General features: G+C 42.5%; 1 protein-coding gene across 2 annotated transcripts in view; it reads right to left on the reverse strand.

Moving 5' to 3' along the window:
• AP3B1 (adaptor related protein complex 3 subunit beta 1) overlaps positions 1-24850 on the reverse strand; it is a 249431-nt gene that overhangs the window by 89487 nt on the left and 135094 nt on the right. For both annotated transcript variants that reach the window (XM_029079817.1, XM_029079872.2), the window contains exons 15-19: positions 17469-17645; positions 12924-13110; positions 11811-11941; positions 4184-4295; positions 1496-1649 (exon numbers count right to left, since the gene is read on the reverse strand). In XM_029079817.1, the coding sequence (XP_028935650.1) occupies positions 1496-1649; positions 4184-4295; positions 11811-11941; positions 12924-13110; positions 17469-17645 (761 nt within the window). The remainder of the gene's footprint in view (positions 1-1495; positions 1650-4183; positions 4296-11810; positions 11942-12923; positions 13111-17468; positions 17646-24850) is intronic.

Genomic DNA, 24850 nt, shown 5'->3' on the forward strand with positions numbered 1-24850 from the left:
AGTTATATTATCTGAAAATTATTCTGTTGAGAAACAGTGGGAATTCAGTATGCCTCAGAGGATTTACCTGACTGCCTATAAATTAACGGAAAACAAATCAGAGACGTATGCGCTCTTGTTTTAACCCAAAGACTTACTTTTCCTGGTTCGAGAATCTATTCCTTCAGATTCAAATGTAGGTGAAGAAAACAGGACAGAGTTGACCAAAATCAACAGAATGACAGCATAATCAGAGCGACAAACTTTTCTTTTGCCTTAAGGGTAATTAGCGTATTGCATGGAATGAGTTTTTAATTCCCCCAAACGCTGGCAATTTGCTAACCACACCAGTCTCCCTTTCCTATCACCCAAGGAGCATCACATCTGAGAGGGAGAAGCAGCGATCGTGATCCCCGTACCTACTTCGCTCCAATTCCGCAAGGACTTTGAATACATCTAGCTTTCAGTTTTAAGATAAGACCTTCCAAGTAAAAGTATTAGTTTATTATGCATCGCTTCAATTCGATGGGTAATTATTGTTTACCTTCCCGCTTAGAGTTTCAGATGTTAATCTAATGAAAAGAATTTGCGGGTAACTAGCTTTTTAACTTTGCAATGATGAAAAGCCTGTATTAATTTAACCTACAGATTTCATTTGTTCTGAACAGGAAAAACAATATAAATCACTTTTAAAATCATTAAATCCTGACTTAAATTAATAAAGTCATAATTAGGGCATTATGCTGTGTTTGTTATGGAAGTGGCAGGGCGAGCTGCTTTAATTACTGTCTGTAATAAAAGGAGCAGAGTGCGTACTGTGCCCCAATTGATGCTGTCAGCCACGACTGAGCTGAGCTGCAAACTCATCAAGTGAGCTGGCGGCTGCAGGGGAGTAAAGGGCGATCACATCTGCCGAGGCCACTTGCTGACGGCGGTGCCAGAACCAGAGTCTCACGAACCAAGGTATTAGCCCCCAATTACTCAAAATCTTAATGATACTTTAATACACGATAATGCTGTTGATAATGGGCCATCCTCAAAGCGCAAACGCTTAAATATCTTCTGACCGTCTCCCTTCACAGCTTTTGACTCTACTATTTGGATCATAATCTTTTTAATATAACATTATTTAGAAAAATCAATTGTCTTAGTTCTATAATGGCAATGTGTTGGAGGATTTAATTTTAGCCCTTAGCAAAATGGCTGCAAAAGGTAATTAAGTGTTTCATACCTACTGCTTGATCACTTAACTCAGCTTCCCAAGGTTACAGCGGGTTTCACGAAGCAACCCCAAGATTCGCTGGCATTAGAAAGGAAAACTCAGTAGAGAGGCAGATCGAAATACAGTCGGTTGGCTTTCTAAATTAATTCACGCAAACATAACCCACTGAATATTTTTTTTACAATCCCATACTCCTAATTTAAATTTAGGAGAAATGTTTGATTGGGGAAACGTCATAAATGAGTTTTTATCAAATAACTTATTCCTACTGAAAAGAAAAATCATCAGACTTACCTCTCTTGGACGGATTTAGATTTCAGCTTTGCTGTTCCCTTCTGGTTTTCTGATTCGGACTCGCTCTCACTCTCACTCGAAGAGTCTTCGCTACTATCCTCACTGCTACTGTCTTTCTTTCCACTTACTTCACTTTCGCTGCTGGATTCACTCTCTGAAAAACAAAAGCAAAAATTCCCTCTTGTTCTCTGCTACTGAATTTCATAGCTAGAGTATACGCTAGTCTCCAAAAGAATGAAAAAACTTGCATTTTTGACTATTTTCATTTTTTGGTCATCTTCTGCTTTTGCTTACATAATCAAAAGGGTCAAATAACAACTACTAAAAGGAGTTGTATGTAGTATGGGGCTTTTAAATGCTGCTCTTGCAATGTTCTTTGGGAGTCAAAACAGAAGTACTGTAGATTTGTAGCTGAATCTTAAACTTGTAAAAATATACATGAAGTGGATACAGATCCTACCATCCTACCTTCAGTTGCTAAAAATCTGTCCTGTCCATTCCATCCAACGGCTACTATGCTGATCCAAGCACTTATCTTTTCATCCCTTGGACAAAGCAACTGTCTTCTCGCTGTCCTCCCTGCCTCCTCTCTTTCCTTACTTCACTCTGCTGCCCAGATCATTTTTCTAAAAAAACCACTCAATCTATCGCCCCACACCTCATGAACCTCCAGTGTTTCTCCATCCTCCTTCCCATTAAACAGAAAACTCCTTATCAATGGCTTTTAAGGTCTTAATCATCCCATCCCCACCTACCTTACCTCGCTGATTTCCTACTACAACCCAGCACACCCACTTTGCTCTTCTAATGCCAACCTACTCCCGGGACCTTGATCTCATCTATCTCTCTGCGGACCCCTGGCCCATGTCCTCCCTCTGGCCTGCAACTCCCTCCCACTTCATATTAGACAGACCACAACTCTCCTCATCCTCAAAGCTTCATTAAAATCTCATCTCCTCTATGAGGTCTTCCCTGACGGGGCCCTCATTTTCCTCTCCCTTCTCTGTCACTTAGGCACTTGGGTCTGTATCCTATAAGCACTCGATATTCACCCCACCCTCAGCACTTATTTGTAATTTATTTTAATGTCTGTCTCTCCTTCTAGACTATAAGCTCCCGGTGAGCAGGAAACTATGACTGTGTTGCAACTTACTCTCCCAAGCGCTTAATATACAGTGCTCTGTACTTGGTAAGGGCTCGATAAATACCACTGACTGATATGTTTGCATGGATAGAGCTGTTCTTCATCTTTAATCCTATCCATGTGGGCAAATGTGCAGGAAAAGGCTTATGTAAACTTCTCAAAGGCAGGGGTACTGTCTTCATTTTTGTACTCTCCCAAGAGGCCAGTACATTCCTGCTACACATGGCAGGTGCTCAATTAATACTGATAATGACACGACGTGTGAATGAAAGGCAAAATCCCTTTCTGCACTAAAGCACGACAACCACCGCTCCTGTTACTTTTTTAAAAAAACATCTGTCCCCTTTTTTATTCTTCCCCAAGTCTCTGCTTGAGGAGAGCAGTCGCTCTCCTGATTGCCTCTCACTGATCAATCGTATTTATTGAGTGCTTACTGTGTACAGAGCGCTATGCTAAGCACTTGGGAGAGTGCAGCACAATGGAGTTGGCAGACACCTTCCCTGCTCACAACAAGTGTACAGACTAGAGGTGGAGAGAGGCATTAATATAAATGAATAAATTATGGATATGGACCTAAGTGCTGTGGGGCTGAGGGTGGGGTGAATAAAGGTTCAGTCGAGCTGTTTTTGACACCTTCCTATAATCTCTGATTAAATCACGTTGCTTGAAACTCTGCCTCACCCTGTCTTCAAAATGTTTGTCCTGCTCTCCCTGATTCCTTTTCCAAATTCAGCCCTCTGTTGTCCATTCTCTTCCCTACCCAATTATTCCTGTAAGATAATGAGTTGGGAAGGGACTTAGATACATCCAATCCAATGCTCTTTTATAAAACGGCTGCAAATAAACCTACGTTTTATCTAGCTCACATTAAGGAAGTTGGTTCATTAGATTGTAAACTTCTTGAGGGTACGGACGTTCCCAAGCACTCTGTAAAATGTCCTAGTCACAACAGACGCCCAATGATTATCCTCCCCTCCTTGGTGACTCCAACTGCTCATGAGGGAAGCTCGTAGTCTCCCCTTCTCTTTCCCCTGCCGGGCAGAGTCACCAGGAAGGGTTGATCGGTCCATTTTACTCCGATGAAGTAGAAGTCGGTTACCTGACCCTGTGATCTCTCTGAATACATTAATGGAGCTAAAATACTCATCTAAAATTGACTGAGTGCACAATTCGGGGTAATTTTTGTAAAAAAAAAAAAAAAAATACAATAGCCAATCTCTGTTCAGGAACCAATCCCCAATATATAACAGTGTTTCTATGACAAAGCTGGTTCCAACTTATGTATTTTCAGTTCAAGACAAAGCTTACAAATAACCAATTTCACTGTAAAACCGAAGACAGCCTGTAACGTAAAACCCTATCTCCCGATTTCTACAACCTCATTATTCTCTAGATTTCCCAGAGAAATAGATGATATAACGTCTCTACCTGTTGCTGAATTACACATTCCAAGTGCTCAGTACAGTGCTCTGTACACAGTAAGCGCTCAATAAATACTATTGAATGGATGAATGAACTGCAAAATGCAACTCCAAAATACAAACCGCTGCCACTGTTACTGCTAGACGACTCTTCTTCCTCTTCAGATTCAGAATAAAACTTTTCATCAAGTTTCTCTTTCTTTGCTCTGCCTAATACAGATGTCCTCTCTTTTACCTGATTAAAAAAAAAAAAGAGGCAGGGCGTATTACAATAAAATTCAAGCTAGCATGTACTAGAGATCCCAGACTATGAGCTTGTTATGGGTAGGGAACACAGCTACTGAAGTTATTGCATTCTACTCTCTCAAGTGCTTAAAACATTGCTCTGCACATGGTAAGCACTCAATAAATACCATTAATTCACTGACCCCCAATTACAGAATATTGCCAACCTCAATGAACTAGCTAATAGCTTTTATCCTATTTACCTGATGAAGACTTTAGTCAATTCTCACAACTACGATGCTTGAATATTTTCAATGCTTTCCCGTTTATGTCTTTTCTTATGATTTAACAGGATATCTATTTCTTTACACTCAGGAGAAGTCTCAAGATACTTATATACTACACTATGATCTGCCAATTAAATTATCACTCAAAGTATGACTTTGGGTCCACCTCTTAAAGGAACCCATCAGTCTTTTTTTTTTATGGTATTTGTTAAGCTCCTGCAATGTGCCGGGCACTGTGTTAAGTGCTAGGGTAGACAGAAGATAACCACATGGGGCTCACAGTCTTTATCCCCATTTTCCGGAAGAAGTAACTGAGGCACAGAAAAGTTACGTGACTGGTCCAAGGTCACACAACATGAAAGCGGCAGAGCTGGGATTAGAATCCAAGTCCTTCTGCCTCCCACATCCATGCTCTATTCATCAGGTCACGCTGTGACAAGCTGTAGTCCTTTCTATCAAGGTCTTAGATTACACCCTCCTCCTTTCTCTCTTGCAACTCCAGCTTTGATTTTAGGACGGGCTTTCTTTATCTGTTTGACTACTTGGTATGCCCTGGAGATATGGACTATGCCTAGACTGTAAATTCATTATGGGAAGGGAAGATTTCTGCCAATTCTGCTATATTTTACTCTCCCAAGTGCTTGGTACAGTGCTCTGCACAAAGAAAGTGCTCAATAAGCACGACTGATTAAGCTGTGTACGCCACATCTATAGCATCCCATGGAGAGTTAAAGCGAATATTGGCGTTCAATAAATGTCAAGTGAATAACTGAAAATGAAATATAATTTCACACATAACTTCTTTTCTGCACATATCCTTTTCCACCAAATTGCTCCCATGTTTTAAATAAGACAAACAGCAGCATTCCAATTCTGCAAGAGCCCCCTAAATGTTAACACTAAAGTTGATCATTTTGCTTACAGAACATACAAATTTACATTTTTTTGAATACTGCACCACAGTTCCTATCTTCTGAAAGAGTTTATCTAACAAGTTTAATTTTTGGCCATTTCCCACTCCTAAAACAAAAAGTGAGAAATGAAAAAGCCAGCAGTGATAGAAGACAGAAACTAAATGAATAACTGATTCATTCAATAGTATTTATTGAGCGCTTACTATGTGCAGAGCACTGTACTAAGCGCTTGGGATGAACAAGTCGGCAACAGATAGAGACAGTCCCTGCCGTTTGACGGGCTTACAGTCTAATCGGGGGAGACGGACAGACAAGAACAATGGCAATAAATAGAGTCAGGGGGAAGAACATCTCGTAAAAACAATGGCAACTAAATAGAATCGAGGCAATGTACAATTCATTAACAAAATAAATAGGGTAACGAAAATATATACAGTTGAGCGGACGAGTACGGTGCTGTGGGGATGGGAAGGGAGAGGTGGAGGAGCAGAGGGAAAGGGGGAAAAAGAGGGTTTAGCTGTGGAGAGGTAAAGGGGGGATGGCAGAGGGAGTAGGGGGAGAAGAGGAGCTCAGTCTGGGAACGCCTCTTGGAGGAGGTGAGTTTTAAGTAGGGTTTTGAAGAGGGAAAGAGAATCAGTTTGGCGGAGGTGAGGAGGGAGGGCATTCCAGGACCGCGGGAGAACATGACCCAGGGGTTGACGGCGGGATAGGCGAGACCGAGGGACGGCAAGGAGGTGGGCGGCAGAGAAGCGGAGCGTGCGGGGTGGGCGGTAGAAAGAGAGAAGGGAGGAGAGGTAGGAAGGGGCAAGGTGATGGAGAGCCTTGAAGCCTAGAGTGAGGAGTTTTTGTTTGGAGCAGAGGTCGATAGGCAACCACCGGAGATGTTTAAGAAGGGGAGTGACATGCCCAGATCGTTTCTGCGGGAAGATGAGCCGGGCAGCGGAGTGAAGAATAGACCGGAGCGGGGCGAGAGAGGAGGAAGGGAGGTCAGAGAGAAGGCTGACACAGTAGTCTAGCCGGGATATAACGAGAGCCCGTAACAGTAAGGTAGCCGTTTGGGTGGAGAGGAAAGGGCGGATCTTGGCGATATTGTAGAGGTGAAACCGGCAGGTCTCGGTAACGGATAGGATGTGTGGGGTGAACGAGAGAGACGAGTCGAGGATGACACCAAGATCGCGGGCCCGAGAGACGGGAAGGATGGTCGTGCCATCCACGGTGATAGAGAAGTCTGGGAGAGGACCGGGTTTGGGAGGGAAGATGAGGAGCTCAGTCTTGCTCATGTTGAGTTTTAGGTGGCGGGCCGACATCCAGGTGGAGACGTCCCGGAGGCAGGAGGAGATGCGAGCCTGAAGGGAGGGGGAGAGGACAGGGGCAGAGATGTAGATCTGCGTGTCATCTGCGTAGAGATGGTAGTCAAAGCCGTGAGAGCGGATGAGTTCACCGAGGGAGCGAGTGTAAATGGAGAACAGAAGAGGGCCAAGAACTGACCCTTGAGGAACTCCAACAGTTAAAGGATGGGAGGGGGAGGAGGCTCCAGCGAAGGAGACGGAGAATGACCGGCCAGAGAGGTAAGAGGAGAACCGGGAGAGGACAGAGTCCGTGAAGCCGAGGTGAGATAAGGTACGGAGGAGGAGGGGACGGCCGACAGTGTCAAAGGCAGCAGAGAGGTCAAGGAGGATCAGAATGGAGTAGGAGCCATTGGATTTGGCAAGAAGGAGGTCACGGGTGACCTTAGAGAGGGCAGTCTCGGTAGAGTGGAGGGGACGGAAGCCAGATTGGAGGGGGTCTAGGAGAGAATGGGAGTTAAGGAATTCTAAGCATCGATTGTAGACGACTCGTTCTAGGATTTTGGAAAGGAAGGGTAGTAGGGAGATAGGGCGATAACTGGAGGGGGAAGTGGGGTCAAGAGCGGGTTTTTTTAGGATGGGGGAGACGTGGGCGTGTTTGAAGGCAGAGGGGAAGGAGCCCTTGGAGATTGAGTGGTTAAAAATAGAAGTTAAGGAAGGTAGGAGGGCAGGGGCGATGGTTTTAAGAAGGTGAGAGGGAATGGGGTCCGAGGCGCAGGTGGAGGGGGTGGCACTTGCGAGGAGGGAGGAGATCTCCTCTGAGGATACTGCAGGGAAGGATGGGAAAGTACGGGAGGGGATTGGTGGGGGGGAGGGGAGAGGCGGAGGGGTGACTTTGGGGAGCTCAGACCTGATCGTGTTGATTTTCGTGAGGAAATAGGTGGCCAGATCATTGGGGGTGAGAGATGGGGGAGGGGGAGGAACAGGGGGCCTAAGGAGAGAGTTAAAGGTCCGGAACAATCGGCGGGGGTTGTATTAAACGTAAAACATATCATCACTTTCCCTAATTAACTGTGGTATTTATTAAGCGCTTATTACATGCCAGGCACTGTACTAAGCACTGGGACAGACAGAAGCAAACCAGGTTGGACACATTCCCCATCCCACATGGGGCTCACTGTCTTACTCCCCCCTTTACAGATGAGGTAACTGAGGCACAGAGGAGCTGAGTGGCTTGCCCACGGTCATTCTTTTGGTAATATTCAGACACGCACAACCTGTTTGTATAATTTTTGATTCTCTTTTAACATATTCCTCTTTGAAAAAATTTCAAGAAAAAAAAAATTATGGTCAAAAGCCCAGAGAGCAAAACCAACTCCATAAACTTTTGAATTTCAAAATATTTGTACAACTTGAATTTCCGGTGACTAGAAATGCTTAGGCGACTAGCTCAAAATATTTTATTTGCCTGGTTGCAGTCACTTTACAACATTCCTGCATAAGACTTTGTCAGCAGATGCTAATTCTGCTTTACAAATAAAATGAGGTAAGTAACGTGAGTGTAAGAGACCTGCAAAGGCCAGGAAATTGATATAGGAAGCAATACCGGAGCCCAGAAGGCCAAGCTAGTCTTATTAGCCATCAATGAAAAAACATCACATAATCCTCATCTGGGTCATTTGAAACCCACCACTTCTGGACTCTAGTACTTTGAGTTCACAATGCTAATCACATTTTTCTAGAAAATGAACTGGGTTATGTGATGACTTCTGACACTTGTCATCTAGTTTAGAAAAAGAATCTCAAAAAGCCATCCACCGCAGTAGATCTCTGACCCGAAAAATCTGTTTCTGAGAATTCTGGGTTCTATTTACATATGGTAAATTGATGTGGATTTCTGCGAAACAGAGTGGTTCTTTAGTGCAAATATAACTTTCAAAATGGCTGACTGCATTTGATTAAAGTTAAATTTATAACTTTCTATACCATACGTTTTTCCTTTTTAAAAACTAAGATTTCAGCAGGTCTGATATCAAACTGCACTGAATTCCAAACCAATCATATTTATTGAATGTATGCAGAACTCTAAACTAAGCACTTGGTAGAGTACCAACGAAATAGTATACAAAATTATTCTGCATTTTGTTTCTAGTCTCCCGCAGGAAAATCTAATTTTCATATTCCAAATGGAAATAAACAGGTTGCCACTGCAGAGGCTCCGGAAAACCATCGGTTTAATCGGCAACAAGTCCATTCTATGGGAATCAGGGTCACTCTGTTGGAAAGGAATTAGAGGGAGGAAAACAGATTATTCGAACAACCATTTTACGGCAAGCAAGAAACACCGTGGTCTAATGGATAGAGCACGGGCCTGGGAGTTAGCAGGACCTGCGTTCTAATCCTGACTCCAACCACTTGTCTGCTGTGGGACCTTGGGTAAGTCATTTATTTCTCTGTGCCTCAGAGAAACACAGAGGTTTTGCCCCACTGGGGTTCTCTTTGATTTCTAATATCAGAATAATGCTGTTGGAAAAAACAGAGGTTTTCTATCACTGAAGATTGATCATATAAGACCCACCTTCTAGGTGGATTAGGTGGTTTCTGCTTTAAAAGCAATAGGAACTCTTACGATCTGGTTACTCATATGTCCTTAGAAGAGCTCTTTGCTGGCTTTAAATTAGGTAAATTACTTACCTCATCTATAAAATGGGGATTAAGACTGTGAGTCCGCGTGGGACAGGGACTGTGTCCAACCTGATGAGCTTCTATCTACCCCAGCGTTTAGTACAGTGCCTGGCACAGAGTAAGCACTTAATACCATAAAAAAGCAGGGCCTAGCAGTGTGAGGAAGTTATTTACCACAGAAGCCAGGAGTCTGAATTACAGAAGCATAACAGCGAGATCCTGCTCTTGCTGGCTAATGGACAAAGGGTGGTTATTACAATGTGAATTGAAATATCACTGAGGTTTTGAAACAGGTGCAGAGTTATAAATAGTGACTGGATTTGCACAGAGCATCCCCATCATTAAAAGAGGGACACTTCCTGCACACTGGGTGTGGAAAGACCCACTGGGTTGTAATATTCATCACCATCTTGGGAAAGGTAGAGAAATGAGGTTCACAGTCTCTTTCGAACGCATACAGGTGCCCCAGCAGTCATTTAAATTGCAGTGGCTGTCCGATAACACTTTAAGAGTGACCTAGTGGAAAGGGGACGGGCCTAGGAGCCAGAGGAACTGAGTTCTAATCCTGGCTCCTCCACTCATTTGCTGTGTGATCTTGGGCAAATCACTTCACTCCTCTGTGCCTCGGTTACCTCGTCTGTAAAATCAGGGTACAAACTGTGAGTCTTCTATGGGACTGGGTCCAACCCAATTATCTTGCATCTATCCCAGCGCTTAGCAGCTGGCACCTAGCAAATCCTTAATAATTACCACAACTGTTATTAGTAGTGCTTCTATATAGTTGTCCTTTGGATCAAAGATGTCATTGTTGATGCTTTCTACATGCTGCTTCTCGTGATAAGTTGATAACATCAATTGCGCCAACTTCTAGCCAAGCATTATATTGAAGAGCAGCTAATTTAAAGCCACCAAATGTTCTTCTAAGAACATACGAGTAACCAGATTGTAAGAGTTCCTATTCCTTTTAAAGCAGAAACCACCTAATCCACCTAGAAGGTGGGTCTTATATGATCAATCTTCAGTGATAGACAGAAAACCTCAGTTTTTTTCCAACGACATTATTCTGATATTAGAAATCAAATAGAACTTCAGTGGGGCAAAACCTCGACCCTTTGCTTTTACTGACCACTCCTTCTCTAGGCCTGAAAAAGCAAACGAGATTAAAAAAGTGACCACGTAGAGATGGAAATGTTTTTATGCCACAACGTGAAATACAGAAAAATGTGTGTTCATATTTGTAGGCTGTTGCCTTTGCTGAGTCTTTTGAAAGGAATCTTAATCCCCTTCTTCCTTGATCGGGTTCACTGACAATTACTCATCATAGGATTGGGGTTCGGGCAGAGCTTTCTCGTGGTAGTGGGTAGGTAACGGTTTGGGGGAGAATCCCTTGGCTCCCACCATTTACACCCGGTGAGGAGGGGACTGGGAGAAGGCAAAGTGACCGCAGGGGATAAGGAAAGCTGGCAGGTTGGCATGACAAACTGGGAATAAACTGGGAAAGCTGCCTCCTTTTCCCTCCACTGAGCAACCTTGGAAAAATGGCCGCTGCTGCCATGTGGGAGCCTCGATCTTCAGCCCTGATGTGCCACTCTGTCTCTCGACCGCTGGCACATTCTTTTACATCGAGTTGTATGCATTTTGAGACCATGAAAAATGAAAAAAAAAAAAAAAACTGGAAGGAAGCAAGCCCGAATGAATTCATGCTTGGAGAAAACAACTCATGACCTGGGAGAAAAATGTTGAGGTACAGCCAACAAACCAGTAAAGGAAGTTCAGTGTGGCTTAGTGGAAAGATCCCGGACTTTGGAGTCAGAGGTCTTGGGTTCTAATCCCGGCACTGCCACTTAGCAGGTGTGGGACTTTGGACGTGCCACTTAACTTCTCTGTGTCTCAGTTACCCCATCTGTAAAATGGGGATTACGACCGTGAGCCCTACGTGGGATAACCTGATTACCCTGTATCTACCCCAGCGCTTAGAACAGGGTCTGGCACATAGTAAGTGCTTAACTTATACCATCATTATTATTGCTAAGTTCAAATGGACCGTGGTTGCCATCGTGGGAACCGACGACACACTTGTATGTGCTTCGACACTCTTTCGGCATAGGGACTTCGACCGAAGCTCGATCCTCATTTCCTTGAAGGACAGGAATATCTCACGTAGAGTACGACGACAATGCCCAGATCCCGTCGGTCCTGCAGTGGCCAGGAAACTCCGGGATACTCGATTGTGTACGTGCCCAGAAATGAAAGTAAAACTTCCGGTGGAAGAAAGATGTTTTCTACCCAACGGCGGCTTTCCGCGCATCCCTGGTTCCTCGAACGGACTTACTCTGGGGAAAGGCCAACCTACCGATGCCGTTACTTCCACGTTCCGGACCGACGGGTCAGGGGCCACTTCTGGCCAATTAGACAACTGCAGGTACCCGGTGGCTTTGGTGTTCAGAGTGTGGGACAAGGTGCCAAGCTGGAAATGATCCCTATCTATTAAAACCAGAAGAAAATACGCTGTCAACCCCCGTGCTCTATACAGCAAAGCCTAATCTTAATCAGGTCTAAAGGTAATTGGCAGATTACCTCAAATGTCATGAAATAAATATAAACTAGGAAGCTCTTCATAGGTCAAAAAACTGATTTCAGTCTGTAGATTACAATAATCTCCCCCATAATGGTCAATAAAAAAGCTAATCAGTCAGTGTGTTTAGAGGTGTTGCTCTGAAATGTAGCTTCTCTAAAAATTACTTTACTGTGAATATTAAGAATGACAGCACAGTTAAACAATCCATATACATGTCTTGGCACAAACACATCCAGAATTTTAATAGTTTTTCTTCACCAAACCGAGCTGCTTTTACTGTTTTACTGCTTCGACCGTTTCCACCGCTTAGAAATTAAAGTAGCAAAAAAATCTGTGTACAAATGGAATAAGCATTTTTTTTAAAGGGCATAAAACTGAATTGTTTCCTTGGAAAAAATCCTAAGAAAATGCTAGTCGACTTCTCTGAAAGATAAAATCAACTCTGAAGAGGCTATTTCTTAAAGGCAATAATTCTTACTGGGAACATTAATACCTAATCAATAACAACTTGCTATTAAGATACACCATGTTCCTTAAGAGATACAGCTGTCTGTTTAAACAGAAGTGAAGTTTCTACTTCCTGGGAACAAAGTGCTTCTACTATTGTTCAAACCAAATTCAAAACCAACATGAATAAAAATCAAATCACCACGCTCATGATTATCTGGGAAATAAGACGGGTGTAAAATACCAACTTAAATGGTGTAGCTATAAAACCAGGAATGCTCAAAGTAAATGAGTGAGTAGAAAGCATATTATTCTTAAAACACTTGTGTATTGCTCACACAGATTCGCTAAATGACTATTTTAAGTGCCTCGAAATAAAATACATCCCCACACTCCTTTTTGTAATAGACACTGTAGCAGATGACTGTTTGGTGACCCTACCTCTGAAAGGAGACTCAAGCAACGGGGCAGGTTTTTGTGCCAGAAATATTTTTTTGGCATATTTGCTTAAGGCGCCACTCTTCTCATTCGGAACAATAAGCTGCCTAATAAATCTTGTACGGTCTCTGATGTCGTAGTTTTGATCATACTTGCCGAGATTTAATATGTACTGGGTAAGCAATTTTGTCTGTTGGAAAAAAAAAACCAGAACAAGCAGAGAATACGGTTATTTATGATTATTGATAACTCTGGATAAACATATTTAAAGAGGTAATAAAAATGAATGGCTATGTCAAACAAATGTTGTTCCATAGGGAATATGCATTTCTAAAGCTGCAAATGGAATTTTGAAGCCAAAGCACATGTCCTCTTCTGTATTGGGGAGGTGAATGCTGAGTACTGAGAAGCAGCCATGTGCTAGATTATTAAACTGCTGAAGTGGAAAGAAAGGCATCATTAAAAAAATAATCATATATGGCAAACCCGCTGAAGGGTCTACGTGAGGATAATGAATGTGGAAATACAACTAAAAACATGGCACTCAAAACTTAATCGGAAAAATATGCAGGACATCAAAACATCAGAGGGTATTAGGGGGCTGGCAAACTGCTTCTGCTGAGGTGTGTTTTATGAAGAGATACTGTCCCTGGCATAAGCAGTGTCTGCACTCTGACTGCACTCAGTTACTTTATCCTGAATTATGACCCATTAAAGCAGACACATGAATCACTGAACTGGATTACTGCAAATTATTTGCAGTGCATTTAGCTGTTACTTTTTCATAAAAGCAAGCTGCTGATGCCCTCTAAAAACTAGGATAAAAGACTTCTTCCATTTTTTCCCCCCCTCTGCTTAGAGTCTCTAGTAATACTGGTCATTTATTTATTTATGTAAAGGAACAACTTGTATTATAGCAGCTTTTCCACCATAATAAGATTTCTTAATTCAATTGCTGAGTATTCTACATTAACATGCATTGAGATAATTTTAATAATAAACCCAAATTAAATTTTAACCAAACAGGATGAATTAGGATGCTTCAATTTTAGGCCATGATTAATCTACTGAAAAATGCACAGCTTTTATTTAATCGCCACGTACTGTAAACCCAAAGTTATTTACTTTGTGTACTGTATAAAGATCTGTAAAAACACGGGGCAAAATCAGTTAGGCAGTTAGTAAAAGCCCCCACTTAAATCAGAGAATTTCATATGAACTGAAAGACAGACCCACTCTGCCAAAATAATTTATTTTGATGATGAGAACAATCTAGGTGAAGTCATAAATTTCCTTTTGCCATTTAACTTAGTTTTATTAATGTGAATGTAGAGAAGAATTTAGAGGCTTAACACTGCTACACTGAATTTCGTTCCAGAGAACAGGTGCCTCGAAAACAGAGGTGGTCAATAAGGTCAGTAACTAACACTGTCGATAAGCTTGTTTAAATATGCACTTATGACAACTCTAAGAGTTGAATATTCTAAACATGAGATATAAGTGCCTTTATAAATACCACATTTCTGCTTCAGGGAACGTGTCTACCATCTCTGTTATACTGTACTCTCCCAAGTGCTTAGTACAATGCTCTCCACAGTAAATGCTCAATAAATATGATTGATTGATAATTTAGACTGGGAATTAAAATAACGCAGATAGTTCAAAAGCAATATTACGTTCATTGAAAAAAGTGCAGTTTTCCTACCTAGGTGCACAAGTGAATGGATATTTAATACATAAGCTAATTTTAGAATTGAAAAAATTATCTACTCTCCCCCAACTTGGTAATTTAACACCTCCCTTTTGGGGTTCATCCAAGTTTGTACTATTTCCTAAATTACATTCTTTTGTGATGGAATATAAACTGAATAATAGAATACCAAGGCTGGGGTTAAGCACGGGAACCAGTACCAAGTAGTCATATCAAAAACAGTCCGTGTCACACACGGGATTCACAATTTAAGCGGGAGAAAGCTGATGCCCAAAGAAGTTCGGTGGCGGACCCAGAACTACAACCTGGTCCTGTCTCTAGTTTGTAAGCTTTCTGTGGGCAGGAAATGTGCCTGTTATACTGTTATACTACAGTCTCCCAAATGCTTAGTACAGTGCTCTGCACACAGTAGGTGCTCAATAAATGACTGACTGATTCACTCCCAGGACCAAGCTCTTTCCCCTAGACCACATTGCCTCCCTCTTTCAAAAAGAAACCAATAGTGTAGGTGCTATAGGAAGTCTTACAAAAATGTAGGCAATCTAGCAATCTCCAAGCCACAGTGAGATCCCTTGCTGTCCATGAACTCCTGTATTGCTTCACTGCTATCCCCAAATGGAATTTGTATAAAACCTGTTTGAAATCTGGCATCTCGACTTTTTGAAACCTAGCAGCGTACACTCTTTTTTTAAAAAAAAGAGCGTACCGTTTTCCTAGCCCTTTCTCTGTATGTTAGAAGTGCCACGATCAAGCCATCCATCAATCCTATTTATTGAGTGCTGATGCATCAAAAACCATGGTGGTACTGCACAAGTTAAACTCTCCATTTCTATTACATTTTTTTTAACCCCCCAAAGCCCATTTTAACATCAGTATGCTAACTGCCCCCCAAACAATACCAGACATGAAGCATTTCACACAGCAAATTGTCTTTCCTGGACATTAACCAAAAAACCCACTTTTTTTTAAATAAAGATAATTTCAAGGTGAAATTTGCCATTTACGTTCAGTGATGGAATCTTGGCTCTTTAGGGGTACAAAATCATAACAGAAAAGGCATAAGGAGAATCTTTAGAAGAGCCATGGTAGATGGGAAAAAAATAGTACGATTTTACAACATGGACATGAGGGCATAATGTCTACCTAATGTATTCCAACTAACTAGTAAAATAAGGGGCGAGGCAATAGTAACTCCAAACAAACTCCAAGGGAAAATGAAAATCCATAAACCTGAAAAAAGGTTACGGTACTGAGAGATTTATCATAATTATACAGAAATCCCAATTTTTTTTTTTAAATGAACAATGGGAAGAAAACAAGAATACCGTGGAAGGTGTTAAGGAGCACCATCTTCTCCTGCTTCACCTGAGCATTCGTAACCAGACTATTTACCTGGAACAATGAGTCCGAGGCCTCCTCCTTTCAAGATCTATTCTACTTGTCTTGCTATTAAAGTCTTGGTTTACTGACTCTGATGCTTGCTTGGTGCCATCGTCTGCTGTCTTTGTCTAGCCCCCCTTGACCGTGAACCACATGCGGGATAGGGCTTCTGTCCGCAGTTTACGTTTCTATCTACTCCAGCACTTAGCACAGAGCTTAGCTTGCAGTAAGTGTTTAACTGTTACCGAACTGGACAGTGCCCTGCACACCGTAAGTACTCAATATATACGACTGAATAATATAATAGCTAACAGAGAAAAATCCACATGGATTTAATCTGAACCATGGTCACGTAGAATCAACTGACTGAAGAAAGTCACCCTCCATTTTCAGGGGTTGGTGAGAGCAGTTGTTGATCATTCAAAATATTCTGCTTCTCATCCTGGGCCCCATTTCCTGCATTTTGGTCTCAGAAATGAAATGAAGCAGGTCTGATTACAAGGCTTGCTAACGATTATTCTCCAAAAAGGTGGGACATCCTTGACTCATCTGAATTGATAAGGCTTCATCCACCTCTGAAGGACTATGACCAAAAGGAGCTTTTCATTTTATTTGTTAATTTTGTCTTCATGTCACTCCTATTTCTTAAATCCGCAGATTAGCTGCTTCCTCCTGGTGTCAGAGAGGGAGAGGAGAGCATCTGCTCTGGCCCTCCGAGAAAGACTCTCTGGTCTAAGTAGGTGTTTTACGCCCCATTGCTATGGCCCACTAATGATGGGGATTGGATCCACCAGGGCACCCCTGCTTCAGAATCAGTCCTCTAAAACATGGTGCAACACCCTCACAATCTTGATGAACTGCTCAAGGACCTAAATTTACTATGCAATTTCCAAAGCAGAGTGGCTTCATGGAAAGAGCACAGGCTTGGGAGCCAAAGGATGTGGGTTCTAATCCCAGCTCTGCCACTTGTCTGTTGGGTGACTTTGAGCAAGCCTCTTAACTAATCTGGGCCTCAGTTCCCTCATCTGGAAAATGGGGATTGAGAATGTGAGCCTCATGCAGGACAACCTGATGACCCTGTATCTACCCCAGCGCTTAGTAAGCCCTTAACAAATATCATAATTATTGTTATTATTATTAAAGTCTCGATCTATTGATCGGTCCCTCTTCCTGACCCTACTGACTCTACCAGTTCTCTGCTCCTCTAGGAGCACACTTGCTTCTGACTCTCCCACCCTTATCCCCTCACTCACGCTGTTCCTGTGGCTTGGAATATCTTTCCCCTATCTGACTGATCACAGTCCCTTCCCCTATTCAAAGCCAGCTCTTCAGGGTCTCAGGCCTGGTCTCTCCAAGTCTCCTGCTCTAGAGTTTGAAGAAACAGTCAATCTGTGAGGGACAATACTTGGACTATAGAGAGGATTAAAGTTTCAGAAGGAGAGTTACTAAGCTTTTACCTGTTTGGAGTTGGTTAAGTACAGTTTGGCTCCCAGGTTTAAAATCTGCAATTTCACCAGGTCATCCTCACTGGTGAAACTCTTAGCCAACTTCCTCAAGACATCAGGGGCAATCTTGGGGACTCGCTCGCAGTTCTCTCCAATTAGCCAGAGTATACTTGCTCTAGCCACAGGAACCTATAAAGAAAGAAGAAAAAAAGGAGTTAAAGGGACAACTGTAGCTTACGTTTCCAAAAAAGGAAGTTCTGTACCAGACAGATTTTCATGCCCTGAGAATTGGCTCTATTCCACTTTTCATATATTATAAAGTATTTACATTAATGTATGTCTCTCCATCTAGGCCGTAACCTCATTGTGGGCAGGGAACATGTCTACCAACTCTGTTATACTGTACTCTCCCAGGCGCTTACTAGAGTGCTCTGCACACAGTAAACGCTCAATAAGTACCACTGATGATGACGACGATGATTCGATTCATCAGTAAAATGGGGATTCACTACCTGTTCACCCTCCCTCTTCCAGTGACAGTCCCACAGGAATTGTGTCTGACCTGATTATCTTTTATCTACATCAGTACTTATTACAGTGCTAGGCACATAGTACATGCTTATCAATCAATCAATGGATTTATTGAGTGTTTACTGTGTGCAGAGCACTGTATTAAATGCTTGGGAGAGTACAAGATTACAGAGTTGTTAGGCAGGTTCCCTGCTACAAGTAGTTAATGTTTCAAGATGTGAGTGGGTAGAGGGTCCTAGTTGGTTTCGACTCAACATCACACAAAAACTCCTTAACTCTAAACCGCAATGACCCTTAATAATAATGATGGTATTTGAGTGCTTACTATGTGCCGAGCACTGTTCTAAGCACTGGGGTAGATACAAGGTAATCAGGTTGTCCCACGTGGGGCTCACAGTCATAACACCCATTTTACAGATGAGGCAGCTGAGGCCCAGAGAAGTGAAGTGACTTGCCCAAAGTCACGGAGCTGACAGGTGGCGGAGCCGAGATTAGAACCCATGACTTCTGACTCCCAAGCCGGGCTCTATCCGCTAAGCCACGCTGATTTGGGCAACCCCCCGTACCCTCCCAAATGGATCAAAGGATATATATTCAGTTGTTTGCAAAGGAGAATTAATTCCCGAACAAAGGTCAATCATTCATTCATTAGTATTGAGTGCTTACGATGTGCAGAGCACTGTACTAAGAGCTTGGAATGTACAATTGGGCAACAGATAGAGACAATCACTGCCCATCGACGGGCTTACAGTCTAATCAGCAAAAAGGTCATGAGTAAACATACGATAATTTCCAAGCAGATACTTAGAAACACAGCTAACCTGATTTACCATCTGAGATGGAATCATTCAGGTTTTTCTTGGAATCATTCGGGTTTTTCTGCAGCGGGCTTTAAGCCGAGCTCGAAGCTTTCATTCGGTAATATCAATAAAACTCAGGGGCACATTTTGGTGGCTGGGTTGCTTTGGAGAGCTTTGCTTTGGCCATGGCTTTCTGGTAAATGAGAGTTTGATCGTAAACAGACATGACCGTACGGTACTCTGTATCCCTGAGTGGTTCTAAGAACTGAATATGACGTGATGCTTCCTTGCATTCTCTGTGGATGAAAACAAAAAAGGGCCAAGTTGAAAATGTTAACTACGGGAGAAAGGGAAAAGCAGCACGGCCTACGGGAAAGAGCCTGGACCTGGGAGACACAGGACCTTACCTACCATGTAATTTGGAGGTAAGTCATTTCACTTCTGTGACTCAGTTCCCTCATCTGCAAAATGGGGCTTCAATAACAGTTCTTCCTCCTACGTAATAATAATAATGTTTGTATTTGTTAAGCGCTTACTCTGGGCAGAGCACTGTTCTAAGCGCTGGGGGAGATACAGGGTCATCAGGTTGTCCCACGTGAGGTTCACAGTTAATCCCCGTTTTACAGATGAGGTAACTGAGGCACAGAGAAGTGAAGTGACTTGCCCACAGTCACACAGCTGACAAATGGCAGAGCCGGGATTCAAACACATGACCTCTGACTCCCAAGCCCGGGCTCTTTCCACTGAGTCACACTGCTTCTCCTAGACTGGGAGCCCCTTGTGCGACCTGATTAGCTTGCATTCATGCATTCAATCGTATTTATTAAGAGCTTACTGTGTGCAGAGCACTGTACTAAGCGCTTGGGACAATACAATACAATAATTACGAGTGAAAATCCCTGCCCACCATGAGCTCACAGTGTAGAATGGGGGAGATAGACAGCAACACAAACAAACATCTACCCCAGAGCATAACACAGATCTTGGCACTTAACAAAACCCACAATTATTACAGTGGTAAAAAAAATAATAAAAAATGAAGTCATATCTCCTATAATTCCAATTCAGTCTGAATTTTCTCTTTTCAAACGTTAATTCTTGAATAAATGGGTAGATTTTTTTTAGAACATCTAGTCTAAATACAAACTGAAAAAACCAGGTCATTAGCACCCTTGGAATTTTATGTTTACTATCTATAGATCCTTTTTGTTCAAAAGGGTCATGGTCAAAGGGCAAAAATATATTCTCTGGGACGGGGATCCGTTCTAGAATCTTAGCCCGAGGCCCCAAGAAAACATGAAACGCTAGGAACACCTATTATCCTACATGAGCGCCTAAGTATTTTAAGGATTGTGCTTGGACTGCATTGGGAAGTAGAAATAGGTATATTCACGTCAAATAAAAAGTTTCAAATGCCATTAAAAATCTACTCACGCGGTGTGATATAACCGATACAGTTACTATACAATGATTTCAGAAAGAGAAAGAGGTTATTTCTAATGTTCCAAAGGTTACACTGCATTAAGACCTTACTCCCAATCTATTATTTTAAATTGGGCTAAAGAATAGTAATTGAGTGGTACATTAAATTTTCCAGTATGGGAGCCGTTCAAGTTGCCTGCTGTACTGATGGATACCTCTAAATAAGAATATATGGGCAACTTCAGATTTCAGTTCTGCTAGATTTATTTTTCTTAAATATTTCATTACATTCTTGTTAAAAATCAGCTTTTTGCAATATTCCACCATCACCAAGTACCCTGCTCAGGGTGGTCGGGGTCCAGAAAAGCCTTTTGAACCTACGACTTTCCGTTGCAAATACAAAAAGTACAAACCTGGATTTGAGCAATGATAGAGCAAGAGAAATTGGAAGAACTCAGGTAATAAACTAAGTCCTAGAGTGTGAAAGTAACTACATTTTTTTATATGCTTCCCCTGCTTCCAGACAGGCATCAATAATGGAAATCCGTATACCAAAGAGCACCACCAACTTCTGAAATTTGTAGTCGGAACAGCCTTTCCGTGAGTATCATTTGATAATTGACAGCTTAGCTTATTCAGAGGTGCCCCGGAAGTAAGATTCCCAGGCAGATACTCCATACATTAAAGACAGTTTTGTACAACTAAGTCCAAAGTCAATTAGATCGTTTTCGGGAATCAAACCTCGGATAGAGTTACTTAACGAATGTTACGTGGGAAACCGACGAACCCTGTGTCTCTGTGTCAGTGCATTCTTTTAGGGTCAGAATCACATAATATTTCCCGATTTCTTTTCCTCCCTTTAAGCTTCTCAGCCCTCACCCAGGCAGAGGGCGAGTAGGATATTATGGTCATTGTTTTCCTGATGCTCCACATCGGTGAAAATAGCCAACAAGAAATACAGCCACTTTTCCATTTCCTTAGCTTTTCTCTCTCTCAGCATAAGTAGGAACCTTGAACTGCCAAAGAAAAATTCCACGAAATACTTTCATTAGGTAGCCCTGCTTTGCATTATCCTCAGAGGCAAACAAGACTGTAAATTATTTTGCCTTATTCTTTATTCCACACGCCCCGAGGAAGTGGTTAAGTGCACTTTTCCAACTAGGAGGTTGTTTCTACTGCCATTTTAACCCATTAACTTGCCTGCAAAAACAAACAATGATGCCTTAGACACCTGCAGCCGTCCGAGGGAGACGTCTAGAAAGATTTTACAGATCGCTTTCGAAGCTCCTCAATGTAAGAGCGATTTTCCGCTAAACTTATTCCACAAGACGGCATTCTTCCAGCAAAACCCACAGACATCAATTTATTAAAAATCATCAAGGAAGAAAAAGCAGCAGATGACAAACAGCAAATTGAACCTAATGTTCTGCGCTTAGAGCAGTGCTTGACACGTAGTAAGTGCTTAACAAATACCATGATTATTATTATTCTGTATCTAGACCCAATGAGCATTAAAATCTAAACTGGATTTAGGGAGACGTGAAGGGGAAGAGGGTAAGGAGTAAAATGTCAGGCGATGGGGATCTGTAGAAAAGCAACTGCTCCAGAAATAATAATAATAATAATGTTGGTATTTGTTAAGCGCTTACTATGTGCACAGCACTGTTCTAAGCGCTGGGGGAGATAGAGGGTGAGCAGCGGTACCACACTACCGTGGGACCTTTCGATTTTACGTCCACTCTCAACACCTATACGTACTTAATCATATTTACTGAGCACCCACTATATGCAGGGCTCTGTACTAAGTGCTTGGGAGAACACAACAATATAACACATTCCCTGCCTACAACGAGCTTAGAGTCTAAATACTTAATTGCATACAATCAATATTATCGATCACTTCTTACCACAAATACAAAAGAGGAAAAAGATCTGATTCCTGTTCTAGAGGTGTTACAATCTACAACGGGGAACACACAAAGCAATCTGCAGCTAAGAAGAGGAAGAAAATAGAAGGATGGGAACGTGAATAAGAACTTACCGGTAAAGTCCTCAAATCTTGGGTGCAGTAGTAATTCTAGCATTTAAGTGCTCACGGTGTGCACAGGACTGTACTTGGCGGTGGCAGACAACACACACATGGGAATTGGACGGGGCCTCGTGCCTCGGAAGCGATTATTCATTCATTCATTCAATAGCATTTATTGAGAGCTTACTATGTGCAGAACACTGTACTAAGCGCTTGGACTGTACAATTTGATTAGACTGTAAGCTCATCATTGGGCAGGGATTGTCTCTATCTGTTGCCGAAATTGTACGTTCCAAGCACTTAGTATAGTGCTCTGCACATAGTAAGCACTCAATAAATACTACTGAATGAATGAATGAATGACTCACAAAAGAGTCTTAGGCTACTCCCGATTAATTTTCTTCCAACCTTCACCTCGGCATTGCCTACCGGATAGAGCACGGGCCTCGGAGTCAGAAGGACCTGGGATCTCATCCTGGCTCCGCCATCTGTCTGCTGTGTGACCTTGGGCAAATCACTTCACTTCTCTGGGCCTCAGTTACCTCATTTGGAAAATGGGGTTTTAAGACCGGGAGCCGCATGTGGGACAGGGACTGTGTCCACCTTGATGAGCTTGTATCTACCCCAGTGCTTAACAAATACTATTATTGTTATTATTTATTCCAGTTCAACCATATCAATTTACATTCCCTACCTATTCACGCATTTCTAGCTGTTTGCTGCAGGATTATAAGATTCAGACTGTTGCTCTTCGACGTGGGTATAATTTAGAGCTTTTGGAAAAGACTGATATGGTTTTTCTCTCTTGCCCTTATTCCCTAAAACAGAGTTTTAGATCCATGAGACAAGGGAAGGGACTGGCAGTTCCACCTACACATGCTGAACTTGGCGTACCTAACTACTCCACCTTGTGATGATCCTTCCAGATAAGTGGGATTTGGGATTGCTAAATTGTTTCCAGTTCGAAGAGGTCCACCTCAGAGGCCTGCACAGAATGTCTCACCCTCTAGACCGTAAGCTTGTTGTGGGCAGGAAATGTGTCTGATTACTGTTATACTGTACTCTCCCAAGTGCTTATTACCATGCTCTGCACACAGTGAGTGCTCAATAAATACTGACTGACCAAATGACCCAGGCAGGGGAACCGTAGAGACTCCAAGGCATTGGATTGGGCCTCCAGAGTTTCCATGGCAACAAAGACCCCCCCCCAAGTGTCATGGCCCTGAGTACAAACCTTGCCCAACAAAATGGCAAAGCAGTGAGGTTCAGCAGCCGGTACCTCAACAGAATGGGGTTGCTTTCTATTCCCAGTCACTGGTGCCTTGGAATTCTGTTTTAACCTCTCAGGCTTCACGTCCCATAATTCCAGCAACGAGCGATGTTTTGGGCCTCCAGACGGATTTACGACTGGGTAGAGCGGAGATGCTAGCTAAGCCTACATGTAAATGGAAGCCCGAAGGGCGGTCTGAATAATGGAAACAATTCATTTGTGAACTTTTAATATATGCAACAAATGTGACTCTAAGAGTATTAACCCTGCTTTCAGTCTTCCAAACCAACTCTTCTAAATGACTTCTAAGGCTCTTCCACAAGAGTGAGGTAACATTTCAGCTTGGATGACACCTCAGAGAAACATTGCTCTAAATGATTTTTCTTCCTGGATCCAGGGTCCATTAGGCACCTTATCACTGAAAATGACAACCTCATCAGCCTCTCACAAGTGAAATTTATAACAACATTAATACAACAAATTTGGGGCCCAACCTCAAAGGCAGATACAATTAGCAACCAAATGAAAAGCATCTCAACACTCCAATAATTACAGAAAGAAAAGAGTCTCTCTTCTGTTTCCAAGTTCATCGGGTGCCATATGGTTTTCCTCAGATTGACAACGCTTGATATCATCTTGCGGAGACCCAGACTAAGCACAGGGCTGAAGTGTTTCTAAGTAAAACGTGGCTAGCAACTGCAGAATTGCAACCTGACTGTACGCTAGATGCCACACTATGTTAAAATTTCAATCCTCGCTACGAGAAACTAAGGGGCAACTCTGGCGAAGCGTCAGCTTCGTTTTCATTCGTGGGATTGAAAGACTTATGTCGCTGATGTCAGCGACGTATGCAGACGGGATGCTTGTAAGGACAACTGCAGCCGGCACTCAGGGTTGCTCCGGGAGGAGCAAACACTTGAATCTGAAGTGCATTAGATAAAAGTTTAACCCCTTGCAAATCTCTCAGCCCCCATCCTTTCACATCTTCTTAAAACTTTCTTCCCCTCTCTCGCTACAAGCTTTTAACGGTTTGCTCTCCAATGACTCCTTCCCCTCCCAAAACATGTGCGATCCTAAAAAAACCCACCCTAGACCTCTCTACCATGCCCAGATATCTCCCTACCATTTCTGTCCAAACTCCTTGAAGGAGTTTACTTCTGCTGCCTCAAATTTCTCTCCCCCCATTTCCTTCTAGACACACTGTAATCTCGCTTCCACTCCACCGAAACTGGTCTTTCCAAACTCACCAGTGACCTCCTCCTTGCCCAATCCAATGGATACCAACTCCATCTTAATTTTCCTTGATTTCTCAGCAGCCTCTGATACTGTGAACCACCCCCTT

The sequence above is a fragment of the Ornithorhynchus anatinus genome, chromosome 1 (genome assembly GCF_004115215.2).
Source record: "Ornithorhynchus anatinus isolate Pmale09 chromosome 1, mOrnAna1.pri.v4, whole genome shotgun sequence".
Classification (NCBI taxonomy): domain Eukaryota; kingdom Metazoa; phylum Chordata; class Mammalia; order Monotremata; family Ornithorhynchidae; genus Ornithorhynchus; species Ornithorhynchus anatinus.